Source organism: Saimiri boliviensis, chromosome 7 (assembly GCF_048565385.1).
Source record: "Saimiri boliviensis isolate mSaiBol1 chromosome 7, mSaiBol1.pri, whole genome shotgun sequence".
Classification (NCBI taxonomy): Eukaryota; Metazoa; Chordata; class Mammalia; order Primates; family Cebidae; genus Saimiri; species Saimiri boliviensis.
The window spans coordinates 79,059,013-79,074,231 of NC_133455.1; the positions used below are offsets into that span (position 1 = coordinate 79,059,013).

The window sequence follows — 15,219 nt, forward strand, 5'->3', positions numbered from 1 at the left end:
CGTAGGGGGAAGGCAGTGGCTGCAAAGGCAAAATCGGGTGTATTTTCCTGCATCATGAGTGCCAGGGTCAGCTTGAAAAGGAGTCTGTAATTTGTGAGTGCGGGTGGGGAGCAGCAGGAGATCCTTTTCATAGGTGAAGTCCGGAAGCGAGCCTGGCTGTGCTAGGCAAGGCCCTCTCAGCCGTCAGCCTGTGTTTACCGCTCCTTGCTTCTCCAGGCTGCATAACTCCGTGTCGGCTCCGTCACCCAGCATGCCTCCCTGGGATTTTAAGAGCCCAGCCCTAGCGCGCGTTCCTGGGCACGGAGGTTTCTAGCAAGGAGTGGCCGCAGAGGGTGTCGGCTGTACTCTCATTGGTGCGTGGCGCTCACCTGTCCCCTGGAGTGGCACCGGCTGGGATCCAGGCGGGTTCAAGGTCCCCGAACCCCGCCCCCCAGTGCCTTCGGGACCTGCTGTAGAGCCGCAGGAGAATGGAGGCACCGAAACCCAAAGGCGGGGGATGTGGCGCTGCCTTTCCCAACCTCGTGGTTTCTTTGTTTTTCTCCCCTAGGAAGTGTCTAGTTGCAGAGGCTGTCGTATTTATTCACCATCTTCCTTTACCTCTTCTAATTCTTTTTAAAAAATTTCCTTCCCACGTTAAAAGTGTTTTGTATTTCTGAATCCAGAACAGCTGTGATTATCAGATGAAACATAAACCTTCTCTCTGTCCTTATTCTGTTAGAAGAAAAGGGGGGGTGGTGGTGAAAGTGACCTGGTTTAAGCCTTTGCATGCAGGCGGCGAATCATCAGTTTCAGTTAAATCCTCTTGCTCATTTTTGATCATGAGAGGATATTGGTGGTTTTGGCCAACTAACTCCCGCTGGATTTCACTGTGGGAAGGCAATCACCACGATACTCAGCAGGTGCCCTGGAAAAGTCAGAGGAGCATGTTTGGTCAGACACACAGGGAATCCTTTTAGTGCTGCAAGAGTAAGTCAGCGCAAGACTGAATTTCCTGGTCTTTGTTATAAAGCAAACGTCAAGATTATACGCTCCTCCATTCAGCACCCCGAGTCTGGACAGCAACCTCACATCAAGGTCTCTTGCAGAGTGCCTTAAAGTGTGCGCTAGGGCTGGAAACGCTCCTGTGGCCATTGTGTCACCATTCTACCTTTGGGCAGGACTTCGTTTAAACTACTTAAGAGAGAGGCGGATCCATGGGGTACTTAATATTCCTTCGGAGAAAAAAATCTTATACATCCAGGCAGTGTATGGCATGGCTCTGAAACTTTGAAAAGAAGTATCAAGGCATTGATGAGATGCCTGAGATTCTCTGCCATAGCTTACTTTGGAAACCTAGGACCCAGCTCATACATTTACAGCGCTCTTCCAGGATTCCAAGAACATCTGCATATTGTCATGGGCTTGCAAAAATCAGATACATCTCTTTCCAGCTTCTTGACTCCATGTATATACATATTTAAAAAGACCAGTCTACTTGATTACTTACTATTAGTTCATAAATTCTGATGATTCTGAAGATTGCTCATACTCATACCAACCCCTAAGAAGTGGAAGTTGTGGAGAAGTTTTCAGTACACCTCATCTGCAATCAACAATCTTAGAAACAAAAATGCCATCATTTGACTTTTGCAATTTGTAAAACTCAATGTTATTGATAACATTTGGCATTTCTTAGTCCTTAAACTTTTGAGCAATAATTCCTTTAAAAGAATGGGGTCTGGTGTAGTGGCTCATGCCTATAATCCTAGCATTTTAGGAGGTTGAGGCAGGTGAATCACTTGAGGTCAGGAGTTTGAGACCAGCCTGGCCAACATGATGAAACCCTGTCTCTACCAAAAATACAAAAATTAGCTGGGCATGATGGCATGTGTCTGTAATCAGAGCTGTTCGGGAGGCTGAGGTGGGAGGATCACTTGAGCCCAGGAGTTCAAGGCTGCAGTGTGCTATGATCGTGCCGGTGAATAGCCATTGTACTTCAGCTTGGGTGATATACTGAGACTATCTCTTAAAAAGAAGAAAAGGAATTGAGACTGAGATAGGTTAGATAAATTGTTTCAGCCTAGGAACGAAGTTGAATGGAGGACTGTGTGACTCCAAGCCTGTGGTGTCGTTTTTTGTTTACTCCAGGCATCGATGTAAACCACCGTCATATGTAGTAAGGCATATTCCATTGCTGTAGGGTATTTTTGTATTTTAATAATCAATATACTTACCTTTTAGTAAAATAGACTAAAATTTAGTAAAAATATATGCTTCTAAAAAATTCGTGATGATTCAATAGAATCAAGCTTTTACTTGTATTTTTGATACAACTTGTTATAGTCTCCCGAAATAACATCTATGTATGTATTTTTCTTTCAGGAGTTGATACAAAGTTGAAATTCACTCTTGAACCATCTTTAGGTCAAAATGGTTTTCAGCAGGTAACTGGTTTTGAAAACACTTCTTTTGGGGGTACCAACAGGGTACATTGAGATATATTCTCAAAGTGGGAATAATGTGTTATTTGATATGCATATGAAGATGACTCACTTCAAAAGTATTTCAGGTAAAGTAGCTTTTGAGCTACAAGTGGCCTAGTTTATATTTGCAGTGAAAAATTTTGCACTTTCTATTAATGATACATGTGTGAAAAAGTTTTAAAATTAATAAATTTCACACCTGTACCATAATGTCTATTATTGTGAACCCCATAATATATGTTTCGGCTTATTAACTGGAGCTTCCCAACCATTTTATGTGTACTGCAAAGGGGTCACAGATGTATTAAGGGTGCCCAAGGGGCGGGATGTGGCACAGTAATAGCCATGGACTGGTCATTTCTGTCTGAAAGAAGCTTTGACTGTCTTCTCCATCGTGCTGTGCAAATTTCAACACACACTGTGAATGTCAAGATTGAAAAGGGAAAAAGATTGAAAAGTGCTTATCTAGGTCACCGTGATCACTTCCCAAGATTTCTTCTTTGTTCCTAGTGGTATGATGCTCTCAAGGCAGTTGCCAGGCTGTCCACAGGAATACCAAAGGAATGGAGGAGAAAGGTAAGGAGGACTCATAGGACTAGAATACGGAAGGATCATCACTGCCCTTCTTTAACGTCTCTGGGATGTCAAAAAGTATATTCTAGGTTTAGTTACTTGAAACCTATCTTGATTATTCATTCATGCACTAAATATTGATTGATCATTCTGTGCCAAGTTATGTTCTAGGTACTAGGGATACAGCAGTGAAAAAAACAAAACAGACCAAAGTTTTTGTCCTCATGGAGCTTACAATGAATAAGATATAAAGTATGTCAGATGGTAATAAGTACCATGGATAAAAATAAAGTGTAGAGAGAAATAAGGAGCGTTTAGGAGAAAAGGGGTAAGGAGGTGGAATTTTAAATAGCAAAGTGACATTCGAGTAGGCCCCTGAAGGAGGTGAGAAGCCAGCCATGCCACTACCGGTGGGGAGATCCTCCAGACAGAGGGAACAGCCAGTGCAAGCACCCCCTCAGCCTTCAGGCGGGAGCACCTCGTGCCTCACTTCTCAGTTGTATTCAAGCAAAGATGGGGTGCGGCAAGGCTGAGACACAGTAAACAAAGAGGGAAGAAATAGGAGAGGGGGTCATAGAGGTGATATGGTGTGTTGGGTGTGGCAGATCGTGGAGAACCTGGTAGGCTACCATAGGTCTTGGGCTTTTGGTCAGTTTGAGCTAGGAAGCATTGGGAAGTTTTGAGCAGGGGAGTGACGTGATCTGACTTTTTTTATTATGAATGGAATACTCTGGCTACTGACTTGAGAATATGAGAGACAAAGGCTGAAGTAGGGAGACGAGTAGGAGACTTGCAGTAGCTCAGGCAGGAGATGTGTCAGGGTTGTGGTAGTCGAGATGGAGATCCTGGATATATTTTGAATGCTGAACTGACATGAATCCCTATTGGATTGAATGTAAGGTATAAAAGGAATGTAAAGGATGACTTCAAGATTTTGGCCTGAGTGATTGGGAGGTAGAGTTACTGTTTACTCAGATGGCAGGAGGAGACGTGTGTGTGTCTGTCTGTATGTGTAGGTAGGGTGGGTGGTGGAGCAAGTGATTGGTTTTGGATCTGTTGAGATGCCTGTTAGATATCTAATTTGAAGGTATCAAGCAAGCATTTGGATATATGCTTCTAATGTTAGGAGAGAAGTCTGACTGGAGATGTAAATCAATGTTATTCCTGCTAAATTATGTTTAAATACCAAAACTTGAAATACATGCTTAGGATATTAATTATGAGTCTAATCTTTATTTTTCTAGAATTTGAGCACTGAGGGTTCCTCAAAAAAATATATATATATAAATGACATTATGAAATACAACTTTCAGAAACAGATTTTTCTGGATAAGATAATCAAAGGAGTAAAAATATCCAGTGGCTCTTTTAAAAAACTTATTCATTATGAGAGCCCATCTGTCAGTTTTGTGTACGTGTGTGAGAGAGAGGGACGATTTAAAGGCAGAGGCCACTCTATGGTGAAAAAAGCCCCATTCGCCATGAGTGACCAGGTGGCTCTTGCTGAAGTGTGGAGAGCAATTCAGAGCCAAGTAAAACAGGCTTATGAGATTATATAGGTTATTCAATGAACAGAAATAAAATTTCAAAATCTTCTTGGTTTGTCTTCCTAACAGTATCCCTGGTGCCTGGATTGCTGCTTGACATATAGTAGGAACTCAACAAAAATTTATTGAACGAGTAAATAAAAGGCCCGAGATAGTGCAATTCAGTAAAGCAAAAATTTCAATGAGGCTCTTGTAGATTTCGACTTAGGAGTGATGTCTGGTTGAGGGACACTTCTTATTTTCTTATTGAATGCAATACTACTTTCTAATAAAGATGAAATTATGTATTCTACTTTGGCATTCTTCTTTGTCTATGTAATGTTTTAGGTTTGGTTGACCTTGGCAGATCATTATTTGCACAGTATAGCCATTGACTGGGACAAAACCATGCGCTTCACTTTCAATGAAAGGAGTAATCCTGATGATGACTCCATGGGAATTCAGATAGTCAAGGTAATGCCCCTGAACTTGGCCTGTCATCCTAATACAGAAGAAAGACTCTAAGAGCCAATTGTTTTTTGGACAGAGGATCAGATGATCTCTACCTTCTGGTCTGAATGTCTGTATATTTTCTGCCTTCTCATTTCATTAGCTTTTTCATGGGGAACTTTGACAATGTGTTGTCTGCGTAAATTTAAATGTTAGTGAATGAGCTAACATTTAAAAGAAAATGTTAGCGAATGAGCTTTCATTCATGTTCAACTTATTAGTCTTCCTCACACCATAGGAAGGAACTTTTGTCATGGGTCAATGCTACCAACTGGATTTTTATGTAAAAGTCACTGATTGAAAAAGTTAAGTATATTTCATATGAGAATCCTTTGGTTCTTACTAGAGTCTTTGATAGTTTCTTAATGCCATTTTCTAAAGACAGGTTCACAGGTGGGTCTGTTCCAACCAAATGCTTGTGGGTTCAAGCCAGCTGTGTAGGCAGCTGTGGTTTGCCTACCTGGATCATTACAACTGAACAGAACCTGGTGCTAAAAGCCAAGGATGCTCATTCTGATTCCAGTATTATCCTCTTACATAAGGCACTAGCACATGGGTTTTGATTTTATGAGTACATTGCAGTGTGATCTAAGCTGGGGGCTTTAAAAGGAAAGTTGTTTCATCCAAATTTTGGCCACCTCAAGATGGCTAATGTTTTGGCATGTTTGGAGATTTTTTTTTTTTTTTTTAAGGAGAAAGTACTAACTAAAATGAGCTACTTTTTGTTCTAACTTGGTCTGTTTCAGACAAATGCTAAAAAAGTTATGCAATTTTACATTGTGTACCAAAAAGCCTTTGCATTATTCACATTTCAGCTATATATTTGGAATTTTAGAATATGTTTCACAGAGATGAAGTATCTCATATTTGAAATATTTCCTTTCTGTCTAACTGGTGAATTAAGGCAATGCATTGTTTGTAACAAGCATGTTATTAAGAAGATCTTTTATTTTCTCACTGAAATGAATGCTATGTCAGTAAATGACTTCAGCTCTTGAAAATTGTAGTCCCTGCTTAGTAATTAAATTACAGATATTGCCTTCATTAAATATTAAAGCATAGTAAATATTTCTGTCTTTCTTATATAAAGTCATAAAACAATTTGAATAGAATGATTTTTTTCTCTCTATAATCACATTTTTTGCTATTTTGATTTCACTCCTTTATGTTACTTAGAGTTTTGATAGCTAAATATACTTTTTTTTTTTCAGAAGGAACAAATGTTAGCCTCAAGCATACATGTATTGGGATGACTTGTTTTATCTGAGAAATATTATTAAAACAAACTATCAATTTATATGAAATTATAATGTAATTATTGTTGATGCTGGGCTGCTTTTTGTGGTGATCCTAGAAACATTTTAAGTTGAAAATTTGCCTGACTGAAATTCCCCTTGCAAATCTCTCTTAAACAGCATATTACAAAATATTAAGAAAAAGAAAGCTAAAAATGCATTTTAGCTCATATGTATAAGCCACATGTACATTTTTGAAAAATAAAATTTATGTTGATAATTTAACTCTGTTTATTGAGTCAAAAAATAACTAAAGGTATTTTTTTGGAAAGAATTTATTTTTGAAAATATTGTTTCCCTTCTGTTTTAGGACCTTCACCGCACAGGCTGCAGTTCTTACTGTGGCCAAGAGGCTGAGCAGGACAGGGTTGTGTTGAAGCGGGTGCTACTGGCCTATGCCCGATGGAACAAAACTGTTGGGTACTGCCAAGGCTTTAACATCCTGGCTGCACTAATTCTGGAAGTGATGGAAGGGAATGAAGGGGATGCCCTGAAAGTGAGTAGCGGGCTCTGACAAAAGCAATGGATATTCTTCTGAGAGTGAGAAATCGGAACTATAATCTGTCTTCCTTGATGTCTCATCGTTTTCCAAACCTTTGTAATGACCTATGATAGCATTTCCTCCAGGTTAAAGTCATGTCAAGTGACAGACTCATGTAGCTGCCAACTGTGAGGCAAATGATTATGTGTTTAGTCTCATTTATAAGACATCACATTTTTAAAGCAAGTTAAATATTAATTGTATTAATTATTCATTGCTATTCAACAAATTAGCTGCTTAAAACAGCAAACATGTATTAACTTACAGTTTCTTTGAGTCAGAAATCTAGGCACAGCTTAACTGCCTCAAGGTCACATCACTGTGGTGGTTAAACTGTTGGTTAGGGTTGCAGTCTTGTCTGGAGGCTCAATTGGGGATGGGCTTTGGCTTTCAAGTTTGTTTATGTGGTTGTTGGTGAGATTTAATTCTTCACAGGCTGTTGGACTGAGGCCGCGGTCCGTTGGTGGCTGTTGACTGGAGGCCTTTAATAGTTCCTTGCCATGTGGGGTCTCTCCATCTCCCATCCCAGTGGCTGGCACCCCCAAAGTGAACAAGAGAGTAAAAGATGGTGAGCAAGGCAAAAGAGTTTAAGTTACAGACTTGTAGGCAAACATCCAAAGTAACATCCCACTATATTTCCATATTCTGTTCTTTAGAAGCCAGTCACCAGGTTCAGCTCATAGTCAAGGGGAAGGGTTCATACAAGGGTGTGACTGGGGCGGGGGGGAGTCATGTTAGAACTGCCTCCTACACTAGTTATGCTTAATTTTGATTGGATTGCCTTATTAGGCTGCTTTACTCCTTCATATTTGGAGCAATGTATGGAGGAGTTGGGCTGAGAGTGAGTGTCAGTAGAAGGTGTTTGCATGGAGAAACATTATGGAATTGACTTATATTAATATCTTTTAATCTTTGATGCCTAGGACCTTTATTAGTTAAAACAAATTTTGGAAGCATGTTGAGATGGGACACTAGTGATGTAAGCTTATTGGTTTGCAAGTGAGTCAGTGAGTCACCAGAAATAAGAGTGCTTATGAGAAATGAAGCATTTTAAACGTGGAGACTAATGCCAGTTTGCTTAAGGCAATATGGGGTTATTAATTCATATTTGAACCTTTAAATTGCTGTTGATTGAAATGCTTTGTGATATATGTGATAGTTACTTTGTCTTCGTGTTCAAGAACTGCCCCTCCTCCCCCCACAACCCTACTCCCAACAACCTGTGTTTGACTATGGTGAATACCTTATTGATACTCTCAGTCACTGACTAATGTGGTGTGGAAAAATAAACAAATATTCTTCTTGGTTTTATACATATGATGGTGGACTAGTTATAGATCCAGCCTGACATGATCTAAATCTGTTTTCAGCCTCTCACTTTTTCCATTGATGTATTTAAGGAAGCAACTTTGAAGTTACTTGTTCATCAAACAGGTGGGAGTAGGTGGAGTATGGCAGTGACAAATACATGACTTTAAGAAGATTTTTATTAAGAAGCAATTTTGTTTACTCAGTCTGTCAGCTTTCATCAGTTTTCTTTTTTTCAGATCTAATTGGTATGACTATAAAATGGGAATTGTTCTCTAGAGCAATTGGAATAAGTGATTCAAGTTAGGGGGTGGGATAGAGACATTCAGAAAAGGAAATGTACATGCCAATCAAATTATAAAAGGGCTCAGTAACATTTGAGAAATTAAAAACTCACATAAAAATCTGGATTAAAGATGAAAAACTGAATATTTCTGCCCCCATGAAAATGAACTCCGTACAATGAAATGATGTCATCATTCTTTAAGAGTGTGTAGATCTTGTGGTTAGACATTTAATATGCAAATGTATAGTTATTAGAAATAGGTGAACCATTTTTCCTGTGCTTATGTTTTTACTTAGCAAATCTTTTATTTTTAACTTTTTGTTAAAATTCAGAGTTCTCCCATTATTTAGCCAAATTCAATTTTTTTTTTTTTTTTTTTTTTTGAGACAGTCTTGCTCTGTCATCCAAGCTGGATGGAGTACAGTGGCATGATCTTGGCTCACTGCGACCTTCACCTTCCAGGTTCAAGCAATTCTCCTGGCTCAGCCTCCTGAGTAGCTGGGATTACAGGTATCTGCCAGTATGCCCGGCGAATACTGTATTTTTAGTAGAGATGGGTTTTCACCATGTTGGCCAGGCTGGTCTCAAACTCCTGACCTCAGGTGATCCTCTTGCCTCAGCCTTCCAAAGTGCTGGGATTACAGACTGGATCTATGTCTTCATGTCAGACATTGAGATGCCTTCCGATGGAGAATTTCCCTGTCACAGGAATTAGTATGATAATTGAATTTTTTTTGTGTGTGCTTGTTTTCACGTAATTTTGAGGGATCATAATTTCTCAGTAAAAACCAAGTATCTTTCTTGGAACTACATATCTTATCCTTAGATGAAAAGTACAATAATTGTCAGCATACTACCTTTACTTCTGCATTCAGGATTCTGTAAATCCCTCTAATCCTGATCCATAGAGTGCTAGGTTCCTGCAAGGGTACTCTACCATGCTTACACCTGCTCTCCCCATCAGCCGCTGCCTCCCAGAGCTTCCTCTCCCCACAAAGACTGAATTTACTCCTTTTATTGTTGCCGAGCTCCTATTTCCAAGATGATAATACATTTACCTGGTAAATTTTATCCTAACATAAGAAGGCTAAGGCTCTCTGGGTCCGGCCACCATATACCAAAGGAGAAGATCCTCCCTGAGAGCATGCCCCTGCCCTACTGACTCATTCCAAACGATGACCCTGAGAAGTATAAATTATAAGCTGGGAAGGAGGGGAAAATGGGCCCTTGCAGGGCAGGTGTTTTTTTGGGGGTAGGGGAAATAGAGTTTTATGGTATCCTGAAAGTCAAAATATGAGATAGCTAATTTTCTGCCAACATAGAGCCAGTTATGTATATAGAGTCATTTATGATTTTGTTCTTAATTTTGTTTTTCTGGTGCTTTGGGGAAGGAGCTGGTCTTTTAGGGAGTGGGTCAGGGATAGAGCATGTCAGACCATTTTAAGAATGAAGCCGCCTGAATTAATACCTGGATATTCTTCAGAGTACTGCAAACAAAGAAAGTGGAGGTAGTGATTCAATGCTATCATAACTCTAAAAATATTTGACTTCTCTGATTCCACTGTACAAATGAACGTAAACATTGAATGAAAATTTATATTTCTAGGTATTTTTGTTGGTAAGAGTTTGGTGGGAAAGAACCAGGGATTGACATACAGAGCTCATATGTGTTTGGCTGGGTCATTCTAGAGGTTCTTGACATTTTAGAAAAGGCAATACAAGTAGAAAAATCAAAATGAATATAGCAATTTGAAGAACCTCTCTGACAATCTTATGAAAGAAATACAGATTTTGCAAAGTACCATTTGTTCAAACAAAGCTTAGTTGCATTTTTCCAGGAAGTGGATGAAAAGTCAACATGAGTTGCTCTATATCTCTGGTTGATGGTGAGTAAATCTTGAGAGCTACTTCAGTGGGGGTGTTTTATGATAGGCCTGCTGTTAGTTTTCATATTGAGGTTGTAAAACTGTATTGACATCAAGGAGCCAGCACTGAGGGTCTGCTGGCTGCTGTGCAAGCTTGTGCTTTGTCATTTCTCAGAATGACGCTGAGGGTTGCATAATCACAGCTACTTACGGACTGAACACAGGTCTAGCAGCCCATCTGGAAATTTCAGACAGCAGTGGAATTGGGGTCTGAATTACTTAGATGATTATGCCACACGCTCCCTAGCCAGGCTGTAGGAGAGCCTTGTAAATCTGGGAACATTTGGTGCTGATGCATTTAAGGATGGTGTGCTTTGCTAACAGCATTTTATCTATTTGAATACTTATTTTCTCTTTAGGACATGTTGGGATCCCAGCTTTTACAAAGCAGTCTTAAACTTTATGTTTTTTTCTTTAGATTATGATTTACCTTATTGATAAGGTACTTCCCGAAAGCTATTTTGTCAATAATCTCCGGGCATTGTCTGTGGATATGGCTGTCTTCAGAGACCTTTTAAGAACGAAGCTGCCTGAATTATCTCAGCACCTGGATACTCTTCAGAGAACTGCAAACAAAGAAAGTGGAGGTAGTGATTTAATCCCATTTAACTCTGAAAATATTTGACTTCTCTGATTCCACTGTAGAAATGAGCCTAAACTGTGAATGGAAATATGTATTTTCAGGTATTTTTGTTGGTAAGAGCTTGGTACAATGAAATAGATTTTTAGAGAATGAAAACAAAACTGAAAATAACCAAAGGCCGTATGTTGAACCTCTAACTGGTCATAGTTAGGAAGTCAGTCAAGGGCCTAATATACTAGTACCAGATCAACAACTGAAATGATGTACTCTGGATGGAGTACTGTGTGCATGTCTTACTATCTACTTAAACTGCTCTAAGCTGGCGCCAAACCTGTAGGAGTCTTTACAACTGAGCTACAGGTACAATTTAGTACAAACTGGATTTACCTGAACCATTGAGATTATGAAAGAGTAGCTAAGGGCCTCTGCAATCTAGTGGACATGGTCCAGCCTTTGGAAGTGTCTGAGCTAGTAGCTGTATTTGTACCCACTGTATGTACTTCCCTGGCTGTATGTACAGAATAGTCAGGAGTTTGTTGTGTTTCCTCCAAACTAGTGGTCCCCAACCTTTTAGGCGCCAGGGACCGGTTTCAGGAAAGACAATTTTTCCACAGGCCAGGGTAGGGTTGGGGGGATGGTTTCAGGATGATTCAAGAACATTACATTTATTGTGTAGTTTATTTCTATGATTATTACATTGTAATACAGAATGAAATAATTACACAGCTCACCATCACATAGAATCAGTGGGAGCCCTGAGCATGTTTTCCTGCAATTAGACGGTCCCATCTGGAGTCTGGAGGAGCGGGGGAGACAGTGATGGATCATCAGGCGTTAGATTCTCTTAAGGAGCGTGGAACCTAGATCCCTCACATGCGCAGTTCACAAGAGGGCTTGTGCTCCTATGAGAATCTAATAGTGCTGCTGATTGACAGGAGGCAGAGCTCAGGTGGTGAGCAATGGAGGGTGGCTGTAAATACAAGTTAAGTTTTGTTTGTTTACAGCTCATCTCCTGCTGTGGCCCCGGACACAGAGACACCTGAGTGTCTCTAGGCATTTCCTTCTAAGCCACTTGAATGATCTCATTTAACTTGGCTCTGCAGTATAACTGTGTGGATTTTATAATGCTTCTGGAGAGGCCAATCTTGCCTGTCCCCTAGTCAGGCACACTTTAGTGAGCTACATGTTTTTACCAAAGTGTCTTGCACTTGGCTATATGGAACAATCCCAGATTCTAGTCTCTGAACAAATATATTTCCATTGTTCATAGGAAGAACAATGAATAAAAGGAAAACAGGTCTCTTTTTAAGTAGTTGTACATATTGGCTGTAATTTGGAGGAAGGATCAGTCTAAATATCTAAATTTTTTTTTTTTTTTTTTTTTTTTTTTTTTTTTTTTTTGAGACGGAGTTTCGCTCTTGTTACCCAGGCTGGAGTGCAATGGCGCGATCTCGGCTCACCGCAACCTCCGCCTCCTGGGTTCAGGCAATTCTTCTGCCTTAGCCTCCTGAGTAGCTGGGATTACAGGCACGCGCCACCATGCCCAGCTAATTTTTTGTATTTTTAGTAGAGACGGGGTTTCACCATGTTGACCAGGTTGGTCTTGATCTCTCGACCTCGTGATCCACCCGCCTCGGCCTCCCAAAGTGCTGGGATTACAGGCTTGACCCACCGTGCCCGGCCTAATATCTAAATTTTTATATTTCTTAAAAATACATACTGATCACATAAAGTAGGAGGGAGTACTATGTTTTTAGTAAATTCAGAAATTTCAAAATTTGTTGTACCCCAGGTCTTTAGGGGTAATATATTTGAAAATATTTTAAAATGTAATGTTTATTCTCTATTTTGGGATTTGCCAGCTATCTTTCTGTTAATGATTTCTAGTTTAACTCCACTGTGGTCTACTTAAGAAGTTGATAGATAATTTATGTGAGCAATTTTATTCTTACCAAAGTAGCATTTGAATAAAAGTGGGGATTATGTGATTTCGAAAATCTGATGGCTTTTGCTTTTGAGAGGCTGAAATTCTTTTCTTCTTTTATTTTTGGTGAGGAAAACTTTCTCCTTAATTTGCAGCTCACTACAATAGGTAGAGCCAAAGTAAGTTTTAGGTTAAGATTTCTGAAGTATTGTAAATATTTTATGAAGTTCACATTTATTAAACACACCAATGTTCTTCCAGAAACATGGTAGGAAAAATAGGAGGAAAGAACAAGTTTAGAAATATGAAGAACTCAGTAAATTTAAGAAATTTGAGTGGACATGGAAGACTAAAAAGGGATATGTGCATATGTTGCCAACCATCAGTTCTGAAGGAATCGAATGTGTTTTGTTTCAGGTGGATATGAGCCCCCACTTACAAATGTCTTCACGATGCAGTGGTTTCTGACTCTCTTTGCCACGTGCCTCCCTAATCAAACCGTTTTAAAGATCTGGGATTCAGTCTTCTTCGAAGGTTCAGAAATCATCCTAAGGGTGTCGCTGGCTATCTGGGCGAAATTAGGAGAGTAAGTGATTTCCACCTTCTGCCCTGTTCTGTGATGTAGAGGGCCTTTAGCAGTTTTTGTGCTATAAGGTGTAAAGCATTGATATTTAAGTGTGAGGAAAAGAGAAAGTTGTGAACTTTTAAAATTGCTTTAGCCTCCTGAAATCTCAGCAGGCTCACTGTTGGCAGATGCAGTCTATTTTGGAGAAGGGGGCAGGCTCCTTTAGGCCTGTAGATTCTGCCACTTCTCCCTCAAGTGCTTGTGTCCTGGCTGGTTCACTCCCTGTCAGCATCTCTTTGGACACTAGTTGGGAAGAGGGAAAGGAATTTAGGTGACAGAGAAACTGAAAGATCTGGTTATGAGTAGGTGAATTTGTTAGTTAATATCACAATTTGGATTCTTGATGAATCTTTATTTTGTTCTGCCTTTCAGGGCTGCAATAAAATTAAATGAGAGAAGATGTCTAGCTTGGTAGAACACATAGAACTTCTTCCCTTTCATTAAGAACTAATTCTCTGTTGAAATTTGTTACTGCCAAAACATATTGCCAAATAGATTTTGCTTATATTCTTTACTAGTAACAGGACTGAAAAAGATAGGGTATTTTTCACTCATCTTTGATACATTATGACTACTACATAAGGACTGTACCTTTTGGGTAATGGAAGAAGTATTAGTATGAAACAGCTAAGAAGCGGTGAAGTTTTTTTTTTTTTTTTTTTGAGACGGAGTTTCGCTCTTGTTACCCAGGCTAGAGTGCAATGGCGCGATCTCGGCTCACCGCAACCTCCGCCTCCTGGGTTCAGGCAATTCTCCTGCCTCAGCCTCCTGAGTAGCTGGGATTACAGGCACGTGTCACCATGCCCAGCTAATTTTTTGTATTTTTAGTAGAGACGGGGTTTCACCATGTTGACCAGGATGGTCTCGATCTCTCGACCTCGTGATCCACCCGCCTCGGCCTCCCAAAGTGCTAGGATTACAGGCTTGCGCCACCGCGCCCGGCCAAGTTTTTACTGCTTCTTTTCTGGAGCTATAAATGACTTGAGTGTGTTCCCATAGACAACATGACAGAAAACTGATAAATCATGGGCCCTGTTTTGTTTCACAAACCTTTTAACTAGCCTTTGTATTTATGGTAAGTTGTTTCCTGAGAGACTTCTGGCATTGTAAACAATTTTGCAAAGAAAGACTATCAGTTATTATTGTGTGTATTTTTAAACATCACCTAGATATCTCCTTTGCCTTTGTTTTATTGTACATTGCTTTTCAGCTGGGCAAATAAATTCATCTATATGGGATTTGCTGTGCTATTTACTTATCTCCCATTACCTCCGGATAACCACCTCTTGCTGCAGCCATGTATTTCCAACCTACTCTATACATTGTAAGCTCTTTGAGCTTTGATAGTTTCTCTGGGTGTGATAGTCCAGTTGCTGCATAGCTGGTTTATAGCATTAAAACAGGAAAGCACTTTACTGTATGGTGAGTCAGCTGTAATTGCCTTTCTGTTGGTTCTTTATGAGGGAGCAGGAAGAAGAGAGGTGATCATGGTTTTACTAATCTCTATCCATTAATCTGTAGGATCGGAATTTATTCCTATGATCATCCCAGGGATGTCACACTGTTGAAATAATACTTGCTGCAACTAAAAGCCAATATTCATTGAGTGCTTTCATGAACAGCCACTGTTCTAATTACTGTGGATGTATAAACTCAAGTAT

At 39.8% G+C, this 15,219-nt stretch overlaps 1 protein-coding gene across 2 annotated transcripts in view; it reads left to right on the top strand.

The window, feature by feature from the left end:
- TBC1D30 (TBC1 domain family member 30) overlaps positions 1–15,219 on the top strand; it is a 95,831-nt gene that overhangs the window by 41,659 nt on the left and 38,953 nt on the right. For both annotated transcript variants that reach the window (XM_039472438.2, XM_003926528.4), the window contains 6 exons: positions 2,362–2,423; positions 2,973–3,038; positions 4,910–5,035; positions 6,677–6,862; positions 10,845–11,013; positions 13,351–13,519. In XM_039472438.2, the coding sequence (XP_039328372.2) occupies positions 2,362–2,423; positions 2,973–3,038; positions 4,910–5,035; positions 6,677–6,862; positions 10,845–11,013; positions 13,351–13,519 (778 nt within the window). The remainder of the gene's footprint in view (positions 1–2,361; positions 2,424–2,972; positions 3,039–4,909; positions 5,036–6,676; positions 6,863–10,844; positions 11,014–13,350; positions 13,520–15,219) is intronic.